The following is a 27,865-nucleotide window of genomic DNA, read 5'->3' on the forward strand; positions in this document are numbered from 1 at the left end:
CCTTCCTCCTGGTCGACGTATCGCTGCACATCTCCAAACTCCTACTACACAGCTCCAACAGGCACTGGTGCAAGAGTGGGAGACTATACCCCAGCACCTGCTCGACCACGTGATCCAGAGTATGCCAACCCATTGTGTGGCCTGTGTACGTGTCCATGGTGATCATATCCCATACTGATGTCGAGGTACAGGCGCAGGAAACAGTTGCGTTTTGTAACATATGTGTTTCGGGACGGTTTTCTCAACTTATCACCAATGCCGTGTTGTGTGTGTTCCCTATGTGCCTATGCTATTAGCGCCAGTTTTGTGTAGTGCCACGTTGTGTGGCACCACATTCTGCAATTATCCTTAATTTATGAGCATGAATACAAAACAAGATGTGGAAGTGCAATATCCCTATTCGTGTACTTTTGTTGACTGAATGACTCATGGAGAAGTGAGCTGTTCGACCATCTAAGTGAGTAGCTGTAGACTGTTCTATGACAGGTCAACGCGATAACGATTTCTCGGATATCGACAGCATCTTATTGCGTCTGACTGCAGCATGCGATGTGTCGTACCGTGGCACACCAGTTTCATAAATAACCATAAGATGTTCACTAGTAAAGGTATCCTCAGGATCACAGCAAATGTCAATAGCGTAATGTTACTCGTTTTTACACACCAAAATCTAATTATTATGTTGAGGTATGGCTCCCTCTGCTGGTTATCCAAAGGGGTGGGTCATTTGCAAGATATGCTCTAAGAAGGGAGGGCTGTATAACCTCTTGAAATTTATTAAAACACTGAAAAATGCTAGAACAGTTCTCTGTTATTAATGTGTCATGTTATGTAGAAGAGAGATGCATATTGTTCAGAGACAAGCACTTTTGTCATCCAGTATCATCTACAGAGGAAAAAAAGTTTCATCACTCAGAAGAGAGCGATACGCTTCGCAAGAGAAGCACATCCACGACACTTGTGCGGGAATCTGTTCCGGAAACACCAAGTTTTTACAATCGCATCTCAGTATATATTCTCTCTTGCATGTTCCATCGATAAAAATAGCCCTCTCTTCAAAACCAGTAGTGAATATCATACCTACAATATAATGTCAAAAGAGGACTTACATAGTAAGTAGTCAAATTTTACTACTGTACAAAAAGGAGTAAACTATTCAGGCAACAAAATTTGCAATACCCCACCTAGAAATATCAGAAATCTTGCTCTTGAAACACCAAAATTCAAGAGCAAATTGAAGGAGTAGCAGATACAAAATTCATTCTATTCAATTAATGACTTTTTAGTGCAAATGAGCAAGTATTTATGCAGCTTTTTACTGTATAAACCAGAGAGCCATTCGTGTAAGCATAAATGTAAACTATTCCTAATAAGAATGACTCACAAAGTATGTAAAATATTTTTTTTTCTGCTCGTATATTACAATGTAGTATTAGTTGCTACGATTTTTGTCATGAATGAACCATATTGTGCTCTATTGTAATGTAAATGTTGCGATAGTACGACTCATTCCATATAAAACACCAAAATTCAAGAGCAAATTGAAGGAGTAAGTAATACAAAACTAATTTTAATCGATTAATGATTTTTTTAGTACAAATGAGCAAATATTCTTGTATGTTTTTACTGTATTGATGAATGAGCTATTTAATGTAGCTATTAAATGTAGACTCTCTCGAATATGAATGACAACATATGCATAAAAATTATTATACCTGTCACTGTGTTGATGTAACATTAGTTGCTAACTTTACGGTATATTTATAATTTTTAGTTTATGGACATGACTACAACTGAATGAAAGACAATTTTCGTGCCATGCGCGTTTCGTCTTTATTTTCTGCAAGGCATCTTCAGTGGCCTGGAATATGGTCATATTTTTGCTATTTAGTTTACATTCTTTCAAAGTGCCAATAGATTAAAAACAGTTCTGGTGAGTGGTTTTTGCTATTATGTAGTAATATTTTGAACTGTACTTACAGGTTGCGTGGACGATTTTCTATCTACTACGCTCCTGTTCCAGTTTTGGTGTTTTTCCTCTTCTTATAATGTCAGATGGTACATAAAGTAAAAATTATCAATATACCGTAATATTACATTGCAACTGAGGAAGACAGGACTACAAAAGTTGAAGATGGTGGTTGCTACGATTTGTATCATGGAGCGCCCATATTGTGCTCTTCTGTATTGTAAATATTGTGATAGTATTTATTTATAATGCTTATTGAGATCAACGGAACTCGCAATGAATAAAATAAAATAAAATGTTTTTCGTGCATTTGTAGAAAGCAAATGAAATATCGACTACATAGAACGATGCCACAGCGTTATGTCGATCGTAAATATCGATCAATTCTAGGCAGAATATTGAAAACAATTTCACGTGTTGTCAGAGTTATGGAGTGCAACCGAGCGCCAAAACAGTGCAAGAGTGTCTTGTGTTTTTGTTCGTGTATTGTGGTTAGAAACGAAAATAAGTGTAGGGTTGGTTTTACAAATTACATAGGTGTAAACACAAGGTTACATAAAAAATAGTGGGCTAAATTCATCTATAATTTCTGTATTTGCATGTTAGGATATCCAAGCTGAAATGTGTGAACCGCTGTTTTCGTGAAGCAGCCGTATTTTGTTGTTATTTGTTCAAGAAGCAATGTTAAGTGATGCCCAGAAATTTATCTGATGCGTGTTGGAGCAGTGATGACAGCAGTTTCGGATGGGTAGATATGGAAGATATAGAACCTGCTGCCTCCAAGAAAACTAATACGGTTGAAGAGAGGATTTCAGAAACTGAAGACGATTCTAGTGATGATTCTGACAGTACACAGTTTGACTCTGAAAGTAAGAACAGGCCCGTACTGAAAGATGAACGAGAGCAAAAAGAGAACCAGAAAAGAAACGATCCAATATCCACCAACATATCACAAGGGCGAGTTAAAAATGATGTTAGTGAGGATTCTGACAGTACACAGTTTGACCTAGAATTTGACAACAGACCTGTAGTGAAAGATGCAATAAGGTCAAAAGGAAATAATCCATTGAATGTAAGCGGGGACCAATTAAAACTACATGAAACTAATAACTCAAGTAACCATGAAACTTCAGAAAACAGTGCTTCTGCGGAATCTGGAAGCGAATCTAGTGATGACAGTGACAAAAACGAACTGAAACCATTTACAAAAAGTCTGCTAGTTAAGGAGGAGAGACGTTCACACGTGTTGTCAGACGACAGTGAAGTTGATTCTTCACCTTTGAAAACCAGGTTGAGGGTTAAATCAGAGTCAGGAACAACACAGCAAACTACAAAAGGAGACAAGCATGTCCCATTGATAGAAGGTGTTCTCTTAGACACTGTACAGCCATTGCCGTTAGATATTGGTGATAATGAAGATGTATGGATTGTGCAGTGCCCTAATGAAATGTCAGAAGCGACGTTGAAAGGAAAAACATTGAATTTTAATGGAATTTCTTGTGCAGAACAGTTTGAAGGCAGTGTGTTACTGACTGCTAATACAAAGCCAATGAATCTTCTGCTGCCTAAAAGTCCATTGAAACTTAAAAGTCTAACGCCAGCAGGACACATCATTTTTAAAGAGAAGGTACTGTATGAATAAAAATAGCACTTATTGATGTTACTATCCCAGAATATTATTATAGTGATAATTGTGTGTGTTGATAATTATAATATGACATATAAAGTCACAGTGGAATAGTTAACTGTTTTTAACAATAATCCATTTGCATTTTTCGTATGTTATTCTTTTGCTCAAAATGCAGGCAGTGTTGTTGGTTTAGCATTAGAATCATTAAAGTTAGGTAACTTGATTGCAAAGATCCGAGGCAGTACATGGCAATTAGTAACAGTACACAATTAAAATGTTTTCTAGGGACTGTGATAATAATGTGTAGGAAACTGAGTAAAAATTGCTTCCAGCGTATATGTTGTGAAATTATTATGGTTGGAAGCTGGCAGCTTGGTTGTGAGTTGGCGAAACCAATGGGGGTATTGTGGCACTTTATTTTACAGGTCCAGCTTGATCACATGCACTTTTACACTTCACAATTGATTGTTTCAGCTACTACCATCTTAAGATCAATAAATATTCTCATTTAGGTATCAACATCAAATTGTACATGTAGGTACATAGTAAGTACCCTGGTTGTGGTGACTGACTGATCTGTAGCTTAGAATGTTTGAAAAAATTGCCACTGATAACACTTTATGGACACTATGTTGCTTATGGTGTGTGCCTCATGTTTCCTGCAGCACAGACCAAAGTTGATGACTCATTTCAAATATTCATCTTTATCCAAGTATTTACTTTAGAGAAATGTGCAGTAACGATATTATGTAAAGCTTAGAACTGAATATGCAGAAATGTCTTTAGAGATTTTGGGATTCTTATGTCTTGGTGTCAATCCATTTGCTCCATAATGTTATTTGTGATTAACTAGTGAACCCACGGTGCTTTACAGATAGGCCTACCTAAATATGTATGGAAATTGGATGTACATCCTAATCCCCCCTCCTCTCTCTCTCTCTCTCTCTCTCTCTCTCTCTCTCTCTATCTCTCTCTATCTCTCTCTCTGTCTATCTCTATCCACCACCTTCTCTCCTGTCTCTCTGTCAATCTCCTCATGCCCCTGTCTCTACCCATCTCTTCCTCCCACCGCTCTTTGTTCATCTCCTCCTTCCACCTCTCTGTGTTCTTTCCACCCCCCACTCCCCACCATCTGTCATCTGTCTTCTCTTCTTTCCTCTTCTCTCTGAGATCTCTGGGAGGGGCTGTGGCATAGGGACAGGCCAGATTATTACCTATATTTGAGTGGGATGCAGAATAATACTTTGGGAGGTTGGGAAGGATTGTGGGTAGCACATTCCATGTTTACGAGCATGATGGTAGACAGTTGAAGCTCTGTCAAAGGATGTGGTTTCAGATGTTCCAGTACAGGATTGTACTGGCTGATGGAGGTGCTCCTTTTCAGCTATTTCTTGAAGGTAGTGTGAGGACTGGAGTGTGTGAGGACATGATGCAGAAAATTTGCCTGTGGACTAGGTTTGAGGAATACTGTCAGTCTGTGAAGGCCTTCGTGAGACCTTCAGCATACTGTGCAGGGGAATTCTCATATCTGCAGGTGCACTGCCATAGAAAGTCAGAGTATGGGAGTAATTTTTTGGTGTGGGAGAGATGACAGTTGTCAAAATCTATCTACTGTTGGTGGTTAGTGGGCTTGATTTGGACAGAGGTATGGATGGAGCTACCAGAAAGGTGAAAGTCAGTGTGCAGGGGCTGAGGAGCACCAGATGAAGCATATGAGTGAGAAGCTGTTAGGGCTGTGGAGAAATGAGGATAGTGTGTCTGGGTCTCAGGTCCAGATCATGAAGGTACCACCTATGAACCTGAAGCAGAAAAGGTTTGTGTGATTTTGAGATATTATAAGGAAGGTTTCCTCTAGACGACCTTAGGAGGGTGCTATGCGGGTGCCTATTGACATACCACAGTGGCTGTGTATTTACTCTCAGAAGAGAAGTTGTTTGTGTGACGATATAATAGTTAGATGTATGAGGAATGAGGTGATAGATTTGGGACCAGAAGGATAGTGGGAGAGGTTGTTTTTGATAGCAGAAGGACCATGGGCATGGGGGATGTTCGTGTGTAGTGAGGTAACATCAGCAGTTATTAATAGGGATCTGGTGGTAATGGGATGAAGAGGGTGGAGAGCCAGTGAAGGAAATGTTTTGGTTCTTTAATATTAGAAGCTAGGCTACACACATTTGTTTGGAAGTGTTGGTTGACAAGAGTGGAGATTCTTTCATTGCAAGCATAGTAACCAGCTACAATGGGGTGTCCAGGATTGTTAGGTTTTTGGATTTTGGGAAGCAAGTAGGTGACAATGGGGAAGGTAATTTGAGTGGGTAGGGAAATAGATTTACCAGAAATATTTGGAGATGGCCCTACAGATTTGAGTAGGGATTAAAGGTTATGTTGGACTTTTGGTAAGGGATCACTGTGACATTGCTTGCAGGTGGGGTAGTCAGATACTTGGCAAATGCATTCTGTCAGGTAATGGCTGTCATTCATCATGACAGTGGTGAAACCTTTGTCTGCTGGGAGGATGATTAAATCAAGTTCTGTCTTGAGGTTGTGGATGGCTGTTTCTTCTTGCGTTGAGAGGTTTATATTCTTGGGAACAGCTGGGGAAGGAGGTGAGGCCAAGTTGGGAGTAAAGAATTCCTGGAAGGTAATCAGGGGGAGAGGGGGAGGCTCAAGGTTGGGTACTGGTATGAATTGGAAGAGGCAAGGTTCAGTGTCAGGATTAGGTTGGTTTTTGTTGGAAGGACTGATAGCAAAACATGTTTCCACTATGTTGGATACGGGAAGGAGGAGATTAGGTCTGAGTCCAGCACGAGTGAATTTGTGAGTGTGGCTGAAGGTGATGCCTTTGAATAACACTAAAACTTATGTAAGATTGAAGCTTTTTGGTGGATAGGTTGATACACCATTTTAGGTTTGTGTAGGGTTTGCATTTTGTGAAGTATTGGGAATTTTAGGGCTTTGGCAGAAAAGAAGAGGTAGGCTGTGTCTGGGTGCTGTGAGGGTTTGACTAGGGGATTCACTGAGGGGAAGAGGGAGGGTGGAATAGGTGTTGATGAGTAGTGGTGCTCCAGGGTGGGATTAGATTGTCAGTAAGTCTTATAACGTTTGGAAGTGATATCTGCAGCGCTCTTCCAGATGTTGAAGAATGAGAGTTTCAATTTGGGATATATGGTTTTGGTAGTTGGGGTTGCTCAGTAACAGTATCTTGCAGAAGGAGCAGATGTCATCCAGAGATAATTGTGTCATGGAGGTTTGTTTCTGTAGTATCAAGTAAGTTAGGGTCAGAGACTGTCAGAGTGAAAATCTGAAGTTCATTGTGAGAGGAAGTGTGGCATGCAGGGAGGGATGGTTGGGGAGATTCCATGGCTTGGACATAAAATGCCGTTTAGTTAAGGTTCCAAGTATATCCCATTGGCAATACTGTTCAGGAATGGCTCAAAGGCAGACTCAGCTTTTTCTGAGGTCTCAAAATGATATCCACAAGTGACTCTTTTTTGCAGTGAATACATAGTGCGCAGTGGGGTGATCACACTGTTGTAGAAATAATTCAAAAGCCAAGATCGCTTAAATGCTGTTTACTGGATAACCGGTTTCAACACACTAAAGGTGCCATCAACGGATCTGAATGTAGCTTAACATTTATAATCCATTTAGGTGTAACAATACAGTGTGATGCCGACTGTTGTTAGTTGAGCAGCGGTCATGTACCAAATAGTTTTATCTTGTGATTTCAGTTTTACATATATTATGGAAAAGAATGACCTTGAGAGCAGTTGTTTTTTATTTTTTGTGATAATGATTTTGTATCAGCTGGTCTGCCACATGTATTGTTATATACAAATGGTTTATAAAAGTTAAGCTACATTCATATCCAATGATGGCACCTTCAGTTTGTTGAAACCGATTATCCAGTGAACAGTAGTTAAGCGATCTTGGCTTTTGAATTATTTCTACAACTTTTTTTTTTTTTTAGTACATCTTCATATTTTTGTGGGATGTTGACTAATCCATCTTTGAGAAGAGAGATAAATTGTATTGATGTAGAAATTGGATATAGAGTGATACAGAACTATGTTGATTTAGCATGGCCCACTTCTCAAGACATAGTCATTTTCCCATAATGTAAATAGGCATGTTCTTATGGTGAACAAAATTCTGAAAGTGCTTGCTTTTGTATGCTTCCCCAGAATTGTTTTGTAAACCAGAGAGAAGTGTCCACCAGTTTTCCAATATGTTGCATATTCCATAGTAATTTTAGTGACTTAATATATGTACTCTCTTTGATCTAAGTGCACACCAAACTTTTAGCCACACCTCTAGCTTCCTTCAGATTTTATGGGCGTACTGGGAGGGTTCAGAAAATGTGACTGTCCCTTATCTTCAGGTTAAAACCTCATTTTTTAGCTTTTTAAGATCATTTTTTTCTGAAAGTAAACCCAGCAAGCTTTAAAATGCTGAGCATTCATTTTCTGAAAATTCTGATATCTCATCTTAACCATGAGTACTTGCAGGTAGGGACATATGATATCCTCTTCTTTCAGTCTCAGACCACAAATAGGTTTTCTTCTGTAATGATTTTTGCTGAACATTTGAACTATGTTTTGCCTCCAAGACAGTTTCGTTTGCGTCTGGGTTTGCCTGCCCAACACAAGACCTTGTAAATGAAGTAGTTCTCAAACAAGCAAGATTTAAGCATACGATTTAAGTTCGAGTAACAGAGTTAATAATGAAGTGGTTCAAATTCTTCTTTCTTGCCTCCCTAGACCAAATACCTTTGTTATTTGCAGTTATTCTATGTTTATGAGAAGTTATCATGCATTTTGTTATGTGCATCTGATCAGTCAATTAATTCGAATACACTGGCAGTAACTTATCTGTCAGTTAAACCTTTCCCAGTAGATTTGTTGAACATGTGGCTCTTGGATTTGTTGCAAGCTGACATTGTGTAAACCATACAGTACTGCACTGAGACAACTACTCAATGTCTTAGGTTAGTTGTGCTGGTGACTGCTGGAAAGTTCATGTAATCTCAGTGAAATATTGTGAGACTTACACACTGTGACTTTGTGGCAGATCCAAAAAACCATATTTAAAATAAATACAGAAAACTGCAAACAGTTGTTATGTTTTCAATGTAATAATTGGCAGCATTAAACCATACTTTTGTCCTACACACAGCTCAGCAACGTTATTTGAGAGACAGTGCTTTCATAATCAGGTTGTAAAACTCATGAAGTTAAAAGGCCAAAAATCCTACAAAACAATTGTAGCACTGATAAAATAAAATGGAACAGAAACATACTGCACTATGGGTCCTTGTCTTAGATTAAAACTGACAACTGCTGTCAGCAGCTGTCCCGTCTCAAACCGCACACTGCACCAGGCTACATCCTGGTGATCTGCTGAGCGCTCCAGGAGTGCAAAGTTGATACTTCTGTAAAAGTCGGTGGGTGGTTGTCGTGAACTGACATGTCTGCGGTATTTTTGCCTAAGTGTAACTGTTGGCTCAACCATAATGCTGTTCTATTGGTTGCCCACATTTTCCTCTTTTCTTAAGTCTGCGGTCATCAACCCCTACCTTTTTCATCTGAGAGGCATTGAAAATTTGTAACTATGTACCTGCCTGAAAATAATTCTGCAAAGGCTTTAAGAAATCTCATTCCAGTGTCATTACCTTGCACATTCAGAATATTGACATGCTTTTCTTAATAAATGGTGATTCTTTCAGCAATTCAAGTTTCCTCCCTTTCTTTTCTGTGTGAAATTTCTGAGTCATCTTTTATTTCCCCAAGGGTATGGCCTGTGTCACATACATGCTACACTACAGTTGATTTCTCATAGTTACTCATTCTGACTGCATCTTTATTTTCTGGTATCTGATCAGAAATGTCCTTCCCGTCTGTCCAATATACTTTGCATCACAGGATGCAAGTTATTTATCTTTTTACTAATGTCATGTTTCAGGTTATATCTTGCTTGATTGTTTGGCAGGAATACTATTTCAACACTGTGTGGTTTAGAATGTAAAAAGTGTTACTATACCGCTTTTCATATTCTCTTCACTTTTCCTTTCTGTTCTTATTACCTTTGCACAGAAATTTATTTACAATTTCTGCATTGTAACTGTTATTAACCACTATCATCTTGATGGTGTTTTGTTCTCTCTATCCTTCCTGCCCAGTGACATGTTGACAGCCCTGTGCACTAAACTACAGAAGGTAACTTCTTTATAAGCCTGTGGATGACATGATTCATCAGGAATCACAGCATCAGTTGTTGTCAGTTTCCAGTAAAATGCAAATGCTTACTTATTTCCCTGCCTTTAAATGTTCAAATCAAGTTATTTCAAATTGGTGTCAGTGTTATGCTCCACAGTAAACTTAATGTTTCTAGGTGCCACACTGAACTTTTCTTTTCTTTCTTTCTTCCACCCCCCCCCTCCCCCTCAAGAACCATCATCCAACAACAAAGTATTGTCTGTGTAATGTTTGTAAGTAAACAATTTCATGCTAGTAGCTTGGTTGCACAATAAAACTTTATCATTGAGGTCGTTGATAAAAATAGAAACAGTCCCTGAAATGATGGAACCCAAAGGTAAACCATGTTGTGAGTATTAATCCGAAGACTGTTTGATGCAGCTGTGCATGCTACTTTATCCTGTGCAAGCCACTTCATCTCCAAATAACTACTGCAACCTACAGCCTTCTGAATCTGCTTACTTTATTCATCTCCTGATCTCCCTCTGTGATTTTTACCTCAAAAACTTTCCTCTGATATTAAATTTGTGATCTCGTGATGTTTCAGAATGCGTCATATCAACTAATCACTTCATTGAGTCAGGTTGTGCCACAAATTTCTTTTCTTCCCAGTTCTATTCAGTATCTCCTCATTAGTTACACGATCTACCCATCTAATGTTCAACATTCTTCAGTAGCACTACATTTCAAAAACTTCTCTTCTTGATTTGTGTAAACTGTTTATTGTCCGTGTTTCACTTCCATACAAGGCTACACTCCATACAAATACTATCAGAAAAGAGTTTTATATTCAATACTTTTGATTAAAAATGAATTAGTTAAAACTGTAATGATCTGTAAAAATTCAGTGAATGCAAATGGTCTCTTGCCATGTAATTTTTCTGTATTTAAGAAAAAAAAATGATTATTTTGATTGTTTCCTTAAACCAAATATTGGAGTTTAAATTCTTAACATCCATTGAAACCAAACAGGAAGAGTCGGTGACTGATTTCTCCTTAATTTTGTTAATCAGAGTCATACTATTACTCACCAAATAGTTGTTCTCAAAGATTTAAGTTTTTTTAAGAATTTTTTTGAGCAATATAGTTTTCTTATAGTCTGGGCTGATTCTACAATTCACTATTAGTTTAGGTGCAGTTGGATTCATACTTAAATACTTCGTTTTATAATAAAATAAGTCATGTCAGCCAAAAGTAGCTAAGCATGTTTAAACAGAATGGTACAAGCAAATAAAAATAATAAGCCTAAACCAACCAATTAATCATCAGCTCCATAAATACAAAATTTACTGAATCTCTTCCTAATGAGTGCTGAAAAAGATTATGCTTCAGTATGAATCCAGCTGGACGTTAATTAAGGTCACAACTGAAAGTAGGCTATCCAGTTTTTCCAGTAGTGAAAGATAACTATACTGCTTCACAGAATTCACTTACACCATTGAGAATAAGTATTTGTTGAGCAATACTGCGGCTCCAATTAATGAAATTAAAGAGAAACCAGTTATTGACTCTTCCCATTTGGTTTCACTGGATGTTAAGAATTTGTACCCCAATGTTCTATTTAAAGAAATGATCAAAATAATCAGAAGAAATTTCCTTAGATATAGTGAAATTTATAGGCAAGAGACAATTGAAGTCACTGAACTTGTACAGCTGATTACATGTTTTAACTTTTAATCATATATTTTATATTCAAAATGATTGTTTCGTCATGGGGTCCAGCATTTCAGGAATTATGTCTAGAAGATAGTTTTAAAGCCTGACCAAGCCAATAGGTAAAATTGTTTTTTTACAGATGTTATGTGGAATATACTTTGTTGATGGTACTGAGCAAGATGTAGAAGAAACAGTAAAAAAGTTAGACGCCCGTAGAAACATTTAGTTTACTGTGAAGCACGAAACTGGCACTAATTTTTAACACAACAATTTGAACGTTTGAAGGCAGGGCAGTAAGCTAGTGGTTATCATTTACTGGAACTGACAACAACTGCTGCTGTGATTCCCAGTTACTTATGCCATCCACAGGCTTATAAAGAATCTTCCTTCCGTAATTTAATGCACAGGGCAGTCAACATGCCACTGAGCAGGAAGGATAGAGAGACGAAACTACACAACATCAAGATGATACCAGTTAATGATGGTTACAACTGAAAGCTTCTTAAATGCAAGTTCCATTACCCTAAGTATCAATAGTCTTTGGTTTAGAGATGAATAAAAACAACTTAAAGGGCAAAAATCTACTTATGAAATAGGTAGTGCACTGACAAAGCAAGTTTAACATTTAATGATGCCTGGAGCCGCATACGTGCCAGCGAGTGCTGTGATTGGTCGACAAAGCTCGCTCCGCGCATGAGTAAAAGGTTTCAGCGCATCTACCGCCGTGAGCCGGCGCACAAACGACCCCCGTATTGTTCCGAAACAGTCGATGAGAGAAGCCGCATTCTCCGGCACTAAACTGAGTATGCGTTCTAACTTAGGAACCGCAAAGGCTGCTTGGGAATACAACCTGAAGCAAAAGTAGACATTTTTTTCACACGAAAAAAAAAAAAGTGATGAATTTGATTTTCACATTTTTATTCAATAATTTTACTCATTATTTTACACAATTTGGTGAATGGTGGCCACAGACTCCCTAGAAAGAGCCGGCGGACCCCTAAGGGATCCGCGGACCACACGTTGGGAAGCCCTGTACTAGAAGGTATCAGATAGATTATATAATGGTAAGACAGAGATTTAGGAATGGGGTATTAAATTGTAAGACATTTCCAGGGGCAGATGCGGACTCTGACCACAATATATTGGTTATGAACTGTAGATTGAAATTGAAGAAACTGTAAAAAGGTGGGAATTTAAGGAGATGGAACCTGGATAAACTGAAAGAACCAGAGGTTGTACAGAGTTTCAGGGAGACCATACGGGAACAATTGACAGGAATGGGGGAAAGAAATACAGTAGAAGAAGAATGGGTAGCTCTGAGGGATGCAGTAGTGAAGGCAGCAGAGGATCAAGTAGGTAAAAAGACGAGGGCTAATAGAAATCCTTGGGTAACAGGAGAAGTATTGAATTTAATTGATGAAAGGAGAAAATATAAAACGCAGTAAATGAAGCAGGCAAAAAGGAATACAAACGTCTCAAAAATGAGATCGACAGGAAGTGCAAAATGGCTAAGCAGGGATGGCTAGAGGACAAATGTAAGGATGTAGAGGCATATATCACTAGGGGGGAAGATAGATATTACCTACAGGAAAATTAAAGAGACCTTTGGAGAAAAGAGAGCCACTTGTATGAATATCAAGAGCTCAGATGGAAACCCAGTTCTAAGCAAAGAAGGGAAAGCAGAAAGATGGAGGGAGTATATAGAGGGTCTATACAAGGGCGATGTGCTTGGGGACAATATTATGGAAATGGAAGAGGATGTAGATGAAGATGACATGGGACATACGATACTGCGTGAAGAGTTTGACAGAGCACTGGAAGACCTGAGTCAAAACAAGGTCCTGGGAGTAGACAACATTCCATTGGAACTACTGACGGCCTTGGGAGGGCCAGTCCTGACAAAACTCTACCATCTGGTGAGCAAGATGTATGAGACAGGCAAAATACCCTCAGACTTCAAGAAGAATATAATAATTCGAATCCCAAAGAAAGCATGTGTTGACAGATGTGAAAATTACCGAACTATCAGTTTACTAAGTCACAGCTGCAAAATACTAACGCGAATTCTTTACACATGAATGGAAAAACTAGTAGAAGCTGACCTTGGGGAAGATCAGTTTGGATTCCGTAGAAATATTGGAACACGTGAGGTAATACTGACCCTACGACTTATCTTAGAAAATAGATTAAGGAAAGGCAAACCTACGTTTCTAGCATTTGTAGACATAGAGAAAGCTTTTGACAATGTTGACTGGAATACTCTCTTTCAGATTCTAAAGGTGGCAGGGGTAAAATACAGGGAGCGAAAGGCTATTTACAATTTGCACAGAAACCAGATGGCAGTTATAAGAGTCGAGGGGCATGAAAGGGAAGCAGCAGTTGGGAAGGGAGTGAGACAGGGTTGTAGCCTATCCCCGATGTTATTCAATCTGTATATTGAGTAAGCAGTAAAGGAAACAAAAGAAAAATTCGGAGTAGGTATTAAGATACATGGAGAAGAAATAAAAACTTTGAGGTTCGCCGATGACACCGTAATTCTGTCAGAGACAGCAAAGGACTTGGAAGAGCAGTTGAGCGGAATGGACAGTGTCTTGAAAGGAGGATATAAGATGAACATCAACAAAAGCAAAACAAGGATAATGGAATGTAGTCGATTTAAGTCGGGTGATGCTGAGGGAATTAGATTAGAAAATGAGACACTTAAAGTAGTAAAGGAGTTTTGCTATTTGGGGAGCAAAATAACTGATGATGGTCGAAGTAGAGAGGATATAAAATGTAGATTGGCAATGACAAGGAAAGTGTTTCTGAAGAAGAGAAATTTGTTAACATCGAGTATAGATTTAAGTGTCAGGAAGTCGTTTCTGAAAGTATTTGTATGGAGTGTAGCCATGTATGGAAGTGAAACATGGACTATAAATAGTTTGGACAAGAAGAGAATAGAAGCTTTCGAAATGTGGTACTACAAAAGAATGCTGAAGATTAGATGGGTAGATCACATAACTAATGAGGAGGTATGGAATAGAATTGGGGAGAAGAGGAGTTTGTGGCACAACTTGACAAGAAGAAGGGACCTGTTGGTAGGACATGTTTTGAGGCATCAAGGGATCACAAATTTAGCATTGGAGGGCAGCTTGGAGGGTAAAAATCGTAGAGGGAGACCAAGAGATGAATACACTAAGCATATTCAGAAGGATGTAGGTTGCAGTAAGTACTGGGAGATGAAGAAGCTTGCACAGGATAGAGTAGCATGGAGAGCTGCATCAAACCAGTTCAGGACTGAAGACCACAACAACAGCAACAACAACAACAACAGACATAGCATAGTCAATTATCAGGTGGATCTGTTGCCATTATATACATGTTAAAGTAGCCATGTTTCTTGTTTTGTCCAGTTGGAAAAATAATATTGTGCCATTAGCAAATTCTTTATTTTGTACAGTTTGCTAGCAACAGAAACTTGTCAAAGTTGTTGAAAATTTGTAATCACTTGATAAGTCTCTCCAGTGAGTCTCAACAGTTAAGAAATAATTGCTTGAATTTAGATGTGACCACACTTCTCTCAAAGATTATCCACTTATAGAATGTCTCCAAACTTCATCCATAGACGAAGATACCGAGAAAGTGCCCCAAATGATATTTGGCTATTAGCAGTTTAAGATGTGTAAAATAATAGGCATCAAAGGCATATGTGAAAATGAATTTATCAACAATGATTGGTTCACTGTAGAAAAGGAATGGAGTGATTTTGTGCATTAGGCATCAAAGGCATATGTGAAAATGAATTTATCAACAATGATTGGTTCACTGTAGAAAAGGAATGGAGTGATTATGTGCATATATTTGTTTTTGTGGATGAGCTATGGGTCCAGCAGTTCATCTCATAAACGAAACAGCAATCGGAACAGGGCGAGGAGGTGGTGGTGGTCATGTATCAAAAACAGAATGTTGATTCATCAAGAAGGAAGGTTTTGGTGAATGTTTTTGATGCTGAAATGGATTAATCATGTGGATTATGTTGTGAAGTGTAAGATGATAAATAGCATATACTACAGAAGTCTTGTGGATTAACTAGATAAATGAAAAATAAAATGTTGTAGGATAGAATCACATAGGATAATGCTCTTGCCCAAACAGGTGCGTGGCGATATACAGAGATATAACAATGAAAACAATCAATTTTTGACAAAATAATTTAATTGGATGGATTAAAAATGTACCACACATAAAAGAAGCTTGTAATTAGGCAAGCTTTTGGAACCAGTGGCTGCTTCTTCAGGCAGAAGGTTGGAAGGCGAAGAAAGAGGGGTGAAGGAAACGGACTGGAGAGGTCTAGGAAAAGGACTAGAGTTAGGGGAAAGTCACCCAGAACTGCGGGGCAGGGAAGACTTACCACTTGGGATGAGAAGGAAAGATTGATTGTTGGGGACTGCATCGGACGAGATTTGAAAACCTGAGAACTTGAAGGTGGAAGACAGTGTAATCTGTAAGACAGAGATTACTGCTTAACCAACATGCATGAGTTAATAAGAGTGAAAAGCTAAGTCCATTGTATGTAACAGTGATTGGGGGGGGGGGGGGGGTGAAAAATAAACGGGTAAGACAATGGAAGATGTAGTAAACTAAAATGAAAAGTGAAGAAAAGACCAGTTATTGTGAAGATATGCTGAGATGGAAGAAATTAACATAAATTAAGGCCAGGTGTGTAGCGAGAACCAAGGACATGTTGTAGCACTAATTCCTACCTGCGGAATTCTGAGAAACTGTGATCTAAGTGAAGAATCCTGATGGTGCATGTGGTGAAACAGGCAATGAGGTCACGTGACCTCAGTGCCTTCAAACAAGGGAAGGAATAAAGTTGAGCAGTTGCCGAACCTGTCAAAAACTCTGGTATGTGCCTTCCTTATAAAGAACAAGTAGGCTTCCAGGGAATTGCATGTAGCTTGAGAGGATGTTCAGTTAAACCACATCACAGCACCTAAGTATTTAGGTGTAACAATGGATTGTATCCCTTCTTACAAAAAATCTTCATAAAGATCAAACCAAGTGTCAACTAGAAATAACATCCATTCCAAACTAGTTGGGGTACCAATGAGAAATGCTGAAAGTTACTGCCCTGTATCTGTGCTGCTCTGCCACAGAGTATACTTGTCCCATTTCATACAGATCCAGTCATATTAACAAGTTGACGCTTCCCTAAATGAAACATGTCAGTTCATCACTGATTGCTGGAGACCAAAACCTCGTGATAAAGTGTACTGTTTGGGAGAAATTGCTTCAACAGAAATGAGAAGAGAAGTTGCATCCATGAACGAGAGATTTAAATCACTCACCTCATGTCATTTATGGAAATCAACCAGCCCACCACCGACTGAAGTCTAGAAGTTTTCTCCATACAACAAAAAATCTGAATGAATCTCCTCAAAATGCAAGTTTTAGGGTATGGAGGATGGGAAACACTCAAATTGCTGGTTTGGTGCTACTAAATGAACATCTCCCCCATGACAAGGAATACTAGTCTAGCTGGAAATTGTTAAATAGAATTTATTCTGGTGTTAAAGTGGAGCTTCCCAAGTCTTTCAGTGCTCTGTGAATGCTGGAAATATCAAACACCAACCCACCTCATAAACCACAGCACAAAGTCCTTCGAGTTGGATTGGGTTGGGTGGAGGGAGGGAGGGAGGGTTGGGTGGGGGGGGGGGGGGTGTTATGATGGAACAGAGGAATAGGGAGAGTGCAGAAAGATTAATGTGGGTGAAGATTAATGAATCAAACCAAAGTGAAAGGGAGGAGTTGGAGGGGAAGGAAGGGAGTATGAGGCATGGGAACAGGTGTGGAGGCAGGTAGGCTTTCAGAGATTGTCAGGAGCATTGCCCAATTGAAAGATATGTTGGAAGGACACTTCCCATTTATGCTTTTAGGAAAAAGCTGGTTGGCAATGATGACCACATGAAAGGCTGTGCAGAAGCTACAGCAGAGTTGATGTACGCCCTCTGAAAGCAATTGCCTTGTCCTGTTGCTGTGTCTCTTTCCCTAGCCATCACTCTCCTTTCCTTCCACCACTTCCTTTCCTGTCCCCTCCTTGTTACTCTCATCCACTTAAACCTACACAACTCCTCCTCTCATCACAGTCAGACTGCATCCGCAGGAAAATGCTGGTGTGTGTGTGTGTGTGTGTGTGTGTGTGTGTGTGTGTGTGTGTAGACACCATCATTTGACCAAGTGAAATGTGTATATGTGTGTGTGTGTGTGTGTGTGTGTGTGTGTGTGTGTGTGTGTGTGTGTGTGTGTGTGTAGACACACCATCATTTGACCAAGTGAAATGTGTGCCTAGAGTAACAACACACTTTTATCTAACTGCTGCTAGAATGAGCTAGATATTAAGTACAGTGTTTTGTGCTCAACGGTGAAAAATCTGTGCATGATACCATGAAGTGTGGAACAACAAGAATGAAAAGTTCCATAGTTTTTCGTTGTCAGTGAATTGTTGTCTTCATTATTCTTGGTTTTACCAAGATGTCTTTGGTCCTTATAATATTAGTACACATCTCTTTCTTTTCCTCTTCCCATAATTGTCCCTTGATCACATGGTTCGATTTGTAGATCAACGGCCGTCACATTTTGATCCAATTCGTCTTTTAGATTTATGTCTTCAGTATGTATATTTTCAATAAGTGTCTCTCTTCATTGTTTCTTTGGCCTCCCCATATGAGATCTTTCTGCACCTGGTTTCAGCTAATGTGTAGACTGTATCATTGTACCCTGTGCTGCCCTCTGTACAGTTCATTTACTCCTTATACATATGTGTAAGAGAACATAGCCGACCAAACTATAGGAAAGTACTGACAAGCAAAGCTGTGAGTGAAGGTTGTGGTTTGCGCCTGGGTTGCTCTTTCAGTAACAGTATTATCGCACAAAAGGTAGGGCATCAGGTTCAAGTCCCAGTCTGATGCACAGTTTTAATTTACCAGGAAGTTTTAGCAGACCAAACTGCCAGAGCTTAGCAACTGTCAAACATATGACAACATTACAGACACTGACACTGAGATAAGTGGTTGCAGAAAAGGAAATCAGCTAAAACTTCTAAACAGAGGAAAGGTGACTTGACATTATGGAATACCTGTATTATTTTAAATAGATTATGTGAAAGAATTTGCTCTGCTTTTTCAGAAAATAATTATTGGCCAGATGCATATAACTGTAGATCTATATAGGTGACAGTAGTGAGTTGTACAATTAATAAACTTGGTTCATGATTTCCTGTTTGTGAACTGGAAATCTCCACTGTAGGAAAAAGTGGATCTTACAAATATCCACTAGTTCATCAAAAGTATCCAGATGGCAGTCAAACACTGATTAGCACCTCCCTAGTGAATGAAATAAGACCAGCTTTATTGCTGGATTGAGGACTTCCAAACTGATAGAATTCGATACAATGTTCTTGACGCAGAAGATTGAGGTTATCTTATGAAGAAAAGTGTGTTTTGGTATGAATGTGTTTAGTATGCGTAAGGGTGTCACATATATGGTCATCCAATTCCAATGACAAACACTACAACAGAGGCATTCTGTATCACAGAACAGTTTGCTGCTGAAATAAGAAGAGTTGAGCAAAATATTACTCTGTCCCACATGCATATCACAAAAATGAAGAAGACAATATATCAGAGAAATTCAAGGTCATAAAAAATATGGATACAAGCTATAAGACAAATAGTAATATGCCAGCAAACAAGAAACAAAATAGAAAAAAAAACCTACTAAGTAAAAGGATGTGTTTTGCAGATTTAAAAGCAGTCCTAATCTGAAAGATCTTCGTCTTAGTGACATTCAGATAGTTTATGGCAGTCATGTGAGTAGTTAAAAAGACACTGGATACACTTTTAGGAGAAACAAGTTTCAGATCCCTGCCTGGCTATCATGATTTAGGTCTTCCTAATAATACCCTGCTTTACTTAAATATTTGGTGATTGAGTTCAGAAAGAAGTTGATACTTGGGACCCAAATGCACCCATGGCTGAAGACTGGCTCTAAGTCAAGTCACTTCTTACTTTTACACCCGACGCTACATGTGGCACTTTGAAAGCGAAATCACAGGATTAATTCCTCGAGAATATTGATGTCTTGAAACACCTTGACTCTAAATGTCAGGCAACTATCAACTGGTATGCCAAACGCAATGCTGCCCTCAGTGATCTAAGCAAAGCAAAGGCAATTCCTCAGCACACAGTCCATAACTGTATTAACTGGAGAAATTTTGTGCAAGTACACAGAAGGGTGTCGATGCTGGAAACATCAACAGAGTGTATTTGGGTATCAAAAGGGGCATTTGGCCCATCCCTAAGAAGGCTGCACCATTTAAGGAGATTGATGGAACGGTCATCATAGATTGTAATGACAGCTGAAGCAGTGGTTGGAATGCTTTTCCAGTCTCTACTCTCCTCCGGTCAAAATCAGCCTAAAAGCAACACGAGAAATTTCTCAGTCATCAACTTGCCTTGAGCTGGCCGCTGTGCCTACTAAGGAGGAGTTTCAGAGACCTGTTATGTGGCTTAAATGGGGGAAATGCCCTGCTAAAGAAACACACAAACTTGTCAGACTGACTCTGCTCCTCCCAGTGCTCTGCAACGTCTTTTTGTAATGTTGCGCGGGTGTACTGTGCCGCAGGATATGCGTGATGTCAACATCATCAGTCTGCACAAAGTTAAAGGTGATCACGGTTATTGCAGTTGCTACCACAGAATTTCACTGATGAGTATACCGGAAAAGTGTTTGCTTGTGTGGTGCTGGGTAGACTAGAGGAAGCTTGGCTAGCAAACGTACCCAAAGTCTGAATGTGGATTTAGCTCAGTGATCTACTACTGATATGATCTGAACACTTCAACAAATTCAGGAAAAATGCCACTAGCGGAAGACCCCCATTGTTTATTGTTTCTATCAACTTAAACAAGGCATCTGACACAGTCAGCAGGGAGGGACTGTGTACTTCACTATTGAAGATAGGGTGCCATTCAAAACTCTTGAAAACGAGCAGAGCTCATCGTGATGATGGAGGGTGCTGTGATATTTGGAGGAAGCACATCACATCTTTTTCTTGTGCAAAGAGGAATTTGTCAAAGCTGTGTACTGCCCTCTACCTTGTTTGGTATAACTTCTCAAAGTTGCTTTTGGCGAAACAAACATGGGCATCCATCTCCATACCATGGCTAATGGGAAACTTTACATCGTCTCGTTACTCAAATTAAGTGCTATCGTGAGGACTTATCTTTAAGTAATCTTTTATTCACTGACAACGCAGCATTCATAGCACATACTCAAGACAATCATCAAAGGCTTGTGGTCAAGTTCTTGTCCATGTCTGTGAATGTAAAGAAGATCGTTACTATGGTGCAAGGACACACCAAAATGACCGAGCAAGGTGGCGCAGTGGTTGGCACACTGGGATTGCATTCGGGAGGACGATGGTTGAATCCCGCCTCCAGCCATCCTGACTTAGGTTTTCCGTGTTTTCGCTAAATCGCTCCAGGCAAATGCCGGGATGGTTCCTTTGAAAGGGCACGGCTGACTTCCTTCCCTAATTCGATGAGACCGATGACCTTGCCGTCTGGTCTCCTCCCCCAAATGACCCAACCCAACAGACCAGTATGGCTGCCATAAGATGAGATGGCTTCTTGTTGATTGTAGTCGATATATTCTGCTACTTTGGTTCACTAGTGATAGAATATCTTTCTCTAGATGATGAAATAAATGCAAGAATTGGCAAAGTCGAGAACACTTTCAGGAAGCTCTGCACAAAGAATCTGGAATGACAAACACCCTACAGTTACCACAAAAATTCTTGCCTATCAAGCATGCATACTGTGAGCACCTCCACGTATGGTGGTGAGGTCTGGACATCATACGCCAAACAGGAATGCAAACTCAACACCTTTCATCTGTTGTGCTTATGAAACATTCTGGGCATTACATGGAGAGAGCATGTGACAAATGAGGTGGTCTTGAATGCTGCAAAGCTATCAAGTATCAACAACCCTCTCAAGGTATGTTGCCTGTGGTGGTGAGGACACTTACATCACATGGGCCACTCCTGTCGTCTTAGAAGCACGCCACATAGTGAGGTAGCACTTGCTAAGAGACCACCTGGAAGACCTGCTTTGCACTTTATAGATTGCGTCAGATGCTATTTGAATGCATTTAATACTGAATGCGACAAACTGGAAGAGCTTGTTGAAAACCAAAGCAGATGGAGAAAACTCATCAACGATAGCAGAAAGTTACATGATGGCACCTGGCTCAACAATTTAGTTGTGAAACAAGTGTATAGACAAATGTCTCTGGCAAACCCTTCATTTGGTGTGGTATACACGTGCCACACCAGTGGCGTGCCAAGTGGGCTCTTACATTAGACTCCTGAGCTGCCAAAGAAAGTGCTTGTGTGATGCTAGTTGAATCTTCCATTTGGAGGTATGGGCCATTCATGGCGATTATAGACACATAATGAGATCAAAAGGCATTCTAACAAAAAAAGTTTCGTTAAGACGGTGGCATACAAGAAAGAGACAAGTTATAACTTGCTAGAAATGGGTCATGTTAAAAAACTGAATGCTTTCGACGTACACCTGATTCAGTTGTGCCAAAAACAATAACTGCAGTAGCAGTTGCAGGTATTACCTGTTGTGTAGTTTTGAGCGTGGAGCAGTCAGCAATTGACACAACTGCACTCCTGAGAAGTATTTCCGATGTGTTCAGCATAATTTTTCCTGTTTCTTATGTAGTCTTATATTATGGTGACACACTAGTTGTGTTGTGCAGTTCTGTATTTCACTAGTTCCAGTAGTGTGTGTCACTCAGAATTTGAATGTTAACAGTCAGTGCTTTAACTTTGTGGCACTATATGCTTCCCTTCATTTATTCCACTGTCTTGAATTCTCTGCCATCTTTATTGCAAACAACATTTTTTCCCGCATTTCTCAGTTGTTTGATATATTTCTTACACTCCCAAAATAATGAGAAATATTACTTTACAAAACAAACTGGTTTTGGTTGGGGAACTGTCCTTCCATGGTGCCTCGCTAGCATTAGGATGGGACCAACCTCTAATTATGAGGGTTTTTATTGTAGTTTACTATTTCTATGTGAGACATTATTTCTGTTATTTTTGCTAAAGTAAATAAATATTAACATTTTTATTTTATTTCATTTGAACTATTGATTGACATTGTAATACATGTTGACAAATCTTTCATTTACTGTTAGAAAATGAACAGAGGTCACTTATTTTGAATTGCAATTTAATGTACTGTTTAATTATGCACCATTCTGTGAAAATAGCAGTAAATATTTCTTCAAATGTTACAGGAAATGGCTTCATACATTGTTCATCCCATATGTAATGAAGATAATTTAACATCCCTGCCAACTGGGCTGAAAGAACGTCATCCATTATTTGGTGCTGACCTTTCATTGGTACAAAAATTGTCTTCACAACTACAGAAAAGAAAGAAGAAGAAGAAGAAGAAAAAACAAGATGTGTCTGATTTAGGATCTACATTTTGTGAGGATGAAAATGAAATGCCAGAAGCAGAAAATGGACCCAAATTTACTAATAGCCTTGATGATTCACCAAGCCATATCAAGAAGAAAAAGAAGAAAAGAAAGCACTTGAGTGAGGAAACAGTGGCTTTTAATCAAGATTCAGATACCAAAAGTCATAGTTTACACCCCTCATTCCATTCAGGTAATAGCCCCAGAATCAAAAGTGAACAAAACATAAATGGATTTGTCATTGATGACTATATTCAGCCAGAGCTACAACAAAAGAAACACAGGAAGGTCAAACATGAACCAGGAGAAGCAGTTTCACCACTAATTACAAATCTTCATTCTGAATTAGCCTATGCTACCCCATCAAAGAAGAGAAAGCACAAGCATTTGGAGTACTCCTTTGAAAATGATAGAATGTTGGCAGGAGGAACTTCAGATGAAGCAGAAAATATATTATCACAAAAAAGGAAGAAACGGAAATATGAGGATGCAAGCAATACTTCATATGACGTGTATTCCACTAGTGAAAGGACTATTGAGCCAAGTGAAAGTGTTGGGGAGAGTTCAGACCTTGTTTCACCAAAAAAGAAGAAACATCATAAATATGAGAGAGACTTTCAAAGGAAAAATATAGAGAATGTGAATAACAAATCAGATGAATTAGCTATATATTCTGAAGAAATGACTTTGGATCCTGTTGCAGATGGTTTGTTGCATACGGTCAAGAAGAAAAAGAAGAAAATCAAAGAGAATGACACTGAATCAGTGGTCAGTCCTAATATCAAAACAAATTCAGATATAAATTTTATGTCTACCAAGAAAAAGAAGAAACTGAAAATTGAGAATAGTGACAGACATTTAGAGCAGCTGAGTTTTGATGCTACAGACACAAAGAAGAGTCTGTCTGATGTTACAGGTGCTGACTTTGATTATTTTGATGCCAATAGAAAAAAACTACACAAAGAAGAAAGAAGGAAGTTTGAAGAGACAGGATGCTCAGCTGAATCTTCAGGAGAAAATTTGACTCTTAGTAAGTTTTTCAAGCACACACCCAACAACAGTCTTTTGAAGCAAGAGACAAGTTATGCTGATCATTCTCCAGTAATAGATGTGCATCAGAAAAAGAAAAAGAAGAGAAAATCAGAGTAATGTTTTTCCAGGTTACCTTAACATTGTAAGGTAATTTAATGTTAATACAGAACATTAGAAGACTGGTGCTAAAATGTTACTTTTTCTTTGAGCAGCAGAAGAAAGGTGCATTGACTTGTTTTTCTGTATTGATTATACTGACCAGTGAACCAGAAAGTAAATTGGCATACTGTTTGTTTTAATCATTTATTTCATTGTCCTGCCATCCTTCCTTGTATAGCAATTTAGGGTTTACAACAAAGAACACATACCAATCTTTTTCCTGTAATGATATTGCAGTATCACCATTTACATTTTTATATACAAGTCTGCAATTTTAATTAATATGTTAATGATGCAAAGTTCTTTAGACATGCAAGCAAATGGAATATATAATATATCAATTTTTGAAAATATAATCTAATAGAATAGATAAAAAATCTACTAATCAAGCAGTGGCAGGAGAACACTCATATAAAGGTATTAACGCTTGCAAGCTTTTGGAGCCGGTGACTCCTTTGGGCAGAAGGGTCAAAGGGAAAGGAAGAGGGATGAAGGAAAAGGACTGGTGAGGTTTAGCAAAAGGGGTAGAGTTTCTGAAAGTCATCCAGGACCCAAGGTCAGGGGAGATTTACTGGACGGGATGAGAAAGAAAGAATCTCTTCCCATCCAGTAAGTCTCCCTGACCGAGGATTCTGCGCAACTTTTCTGAATACTACCCATTTTCCTAAACCTTACCAGTCCTTTTTGTTCACCTCTGTTCCCTCTCTTTCAGTCCTTCTGCCAGAAGGAGCCACTGGCTCCAAAAGCTTGCAAACTTTAATACCTTTATATGTTTGTTCTTCTGCCACAACTTGGTGAGTAGATTTTTCTTATCTATCCCATTACATTAGAACATACAACATTGTTATCAGGACCCAGTAATGGCTGGGCACAAGTGTGATGAAAAGAGGCTTCCTGAAATGGAAAGACTGTTCACTGCTGCCTGTCTTCTTACCATAAGCTCTGAGGATGCATTACGTACGCTAATTTCCTTTTGAAATGAAATGATCATGTGGCATTATTGATTAGGAGACTCCACCAGTGGTTGTTTGACTGCCTGGTGCAAGTGTTTTTATTTGACACTACTTGGGTGAGTTGTATGTCTGTGTAAAGTAGATGAGATGATTAGGACAGCACAAACTCCCAGTCCCCACACGAAGAAACTCTCTAACCTGGCTGAGAATCAAACTCAGGACCACACGATCTAGAGGCATGAAATGAGTCAAAAGTAGGCAACTTTTTAGACACCTTCCACACAGTGGTTGTACAAGAACTACATAAGATATGGAGTCTTGGTAGAGGCTAGCAATGTTTCTGTTGAGCATTTCAATCATTACAGTAAAGTCTTGACTGGTCAGTCGGTTTGACAATGTTTATTTTCATATTGCAGAGGGAATGAAAGAAAAAGAAACTGATTATTCTCTAGGGTAGTGCAGAAAAATATTAAAAGTTTTACGAAAGAAAGACCATAGCTCCTTGAACTAATTCTTACCCTCTTTTGAGGTGGGAAAAAAAAAAAAACAAGTTCTTGAGTTTGTATCTGACAATAATTGCCAATGCAAATTTCTGTGTGCTGTCACTATCCCCATTGATTTACGGTCAGAGAAATTTGAACCATCTGTGACTACAGATTCTTTAAACAGTAGTCATTACATAGTCGAGATTAGCTGTGTCATACTGATCAAATAATTATTTCCAACTATTGGTCTCTGTAATACTGTGGTCTTGGAGCATAGAACTTACATGTTCCCTCAGACCCACAGATTCACATCATCTGCCATGTTGTGATTATGCAAAAAGTTGTGATCAGTCCGTATGATATTAAGGATTTTTTACTTGTGTTTTGTTATTACTCTTACATCACTGATAGTAACAGTGACTGAAGTAGGTTATTTATGAGATCAGCACAAGATTTCAGTACTGCATTATAAGATGTCCACATAACCAGAAAAAATTATTCCTTGATAAAAGCTGAGAATTTTACTATCAGTCCTGCAACTTTGATTCTGCAGGTGGTCACAGAAAATTTAGTGCTCCAGATATATTTTGTGTGATCTGTTTCTGTACTATGTACATCCTCCAGGAAATTGACAAGCATTTGCAACACTATTTCCAAAATCCATTACTACTCACTTTGTACATATTGCCCTGTTGTTAAGGTAGACCACTTACAATACTCTGAAGAAATCCGAGGAGGTACTGGGAATCAAACCCAGGTCCTCCCACATCAAAGTCAGTGACACTAACCATTTGGCTATGAATATGGTGAGTAAATATAGTACATATACAAACATATTCTGCAAGCCACAATATAACGAGACTGTACCTTGTACCATTGTTACTATCCTTTAATGATCATTGAACCCTGACTGTGAGCTCATATTCTGGTTACACTGCAAGATGAACGTCGTCGTGTTGTACCTTGCCAGAATTGTGAATATGTCTATTTTAACTTGGTATACGAAACTCTTATTTTAGTTTAAGAGTGAGCGATGTTCGGGGTAATATTTAAGAGAAATCATGCTTTTTTGAGCATTTTCTTGACAAATATCAACTTTGGGGAGTCGCAGAAACCAGACCATAATAAGTAGGAGAAAAATTTCCTTTCCACACTTTTGAGATACAACCTTTTTCTGTTTGCAGGCAGATTTTCATTATTTTGTAATTGGTCATTTCATTGCAATAATGTCAAACACAAGACACTGCAATTGATCTTACTATTGTAGCTATGTGGCGTAGAAAGCACGGGTGTAAATCATAAACTTTTCTCGTTAGTTGTGTTTTATGTTATTACCATTGAATAATCCCTGTGTTTGTCATTTAAAGAGTTTGTAAAGCAGTTGCATTAGTAACTGCAACGTATATGAGGCTTTGGTGGTGGGTTGTTGTCATACCAGTATGCTGCTTTTGTTGTACTATGTGATAAGGGCCTATTCACTAGCGAGGAATGGCAGCTTCATACTAATACTCCAATACAGCGTTGCTACATTCAGTTGTTGCAGGTAGGAGGCAACAGACTGAGAAATTCTAAGTGAACTCTTCATATACAAGCAGCTCTCAGTAAGCGAACAGCAAAAGGTATTGTTGTTGTTGTTGTTGTTGTTGTTGTGGTCTTCAGTCCTGAGACTGGTTTGATGCAGCTCTCCATGTTACTCTATCCTGTGCAAGCTTCTTCATCTCCCAGTACCTACTGCAACCTACATCCTTCTGAATATGCTTAGTGTATTCATCTCTTGGTCTCCCTCTACGATTTTTTCTCTCCACGCTGCCCTCCTATACTAAATTGGTGATCCCTTGATGCCTCAACACATGTCCTGCCAACCGATACCTTCTTCTAGTCAAGTTGTGCCACAAACTTCTCTTCTCCCCAATCCTATTCAATACTTCCTCATTTGTTATGTGATCTACCCATCTAATCTTCAGCATTCTTCTGTAGCACCACATTTTAAAAGCTTCTATTCTCTTCTTGTCCAAACTATTTATCATCCATGTTTCACTTAGATACATGGCCACACTCCATACAAATACTTTCAGAAATGACTTCCTGACACTTAAATCTATACTCGATGTTAATAAATTTCTCTTCTTCAGAAACAATTTCCTTGCCATTACCAGTCTACATTTTATATCCTCTCTACTTTGACC

The 27,865-nt window shown here is 38.8% G+C and overlaps 1 protein-coding gene across 1 annotated transcript; it reads left to right on the forward strand.

Moving 5' to 3' along the window:
- The first annotated feature begins 2,375 nt into the window (after positions 1 to 2,375).
- LOC126237021 (uncharacterized) lies at positions 2,376 to 24,381 on the forward strand. Its single transcript, XM_049946761.1, has 2 exons — positions 2,376 to 3,596; positions 22,865 to 24,381. The coding sequence occupies exons 1-2, from the start codon at positions 2,661 to 2,663 to the stop codon at positions 24,197 to 24,199; spliced, it is 2,271 nt and encodes a 756-aa protein (XP_049802718.1). The 5' UTR covers positions 2,376 to 2,660; the 3' UTR covers positions 24,200 to 24,381.
- The last annotated feature ends 3,484 nt before the right edge of the window (positions 24,382 to 27,865 follow it).

Source organism: Schistocerca nitens, chromosome 2, assembly GCF_023898315.1.
Source record: "Schistocerca nitens isolate TAMUIC-IGC-003100 chromosome 2, iqSchNite1.1, whole genome shotgun sequence".
Lineage (NCBI taxonomy): Eukaryota > Metazoa > Arthropoda > Insecta > Orthoptera > Acrididae > Schistocerca > Schistocerca nitens.

Coding starts and splice junctions, on each gene's coding strand:
- LOC126237021 (XM_049946761.1), top strand. CDS start 2,661: ATGCCCAGAAATTTATCTGATGCGTGTTGGAGCAGTGATGACAGCAGT. Junction 3,597..22,864: donor ACATCATTTTTAAAGAGAAG/GTACTGTATGAA, acceptor CAAATGTTACAG/GAAATGGCTTCATACATTGT.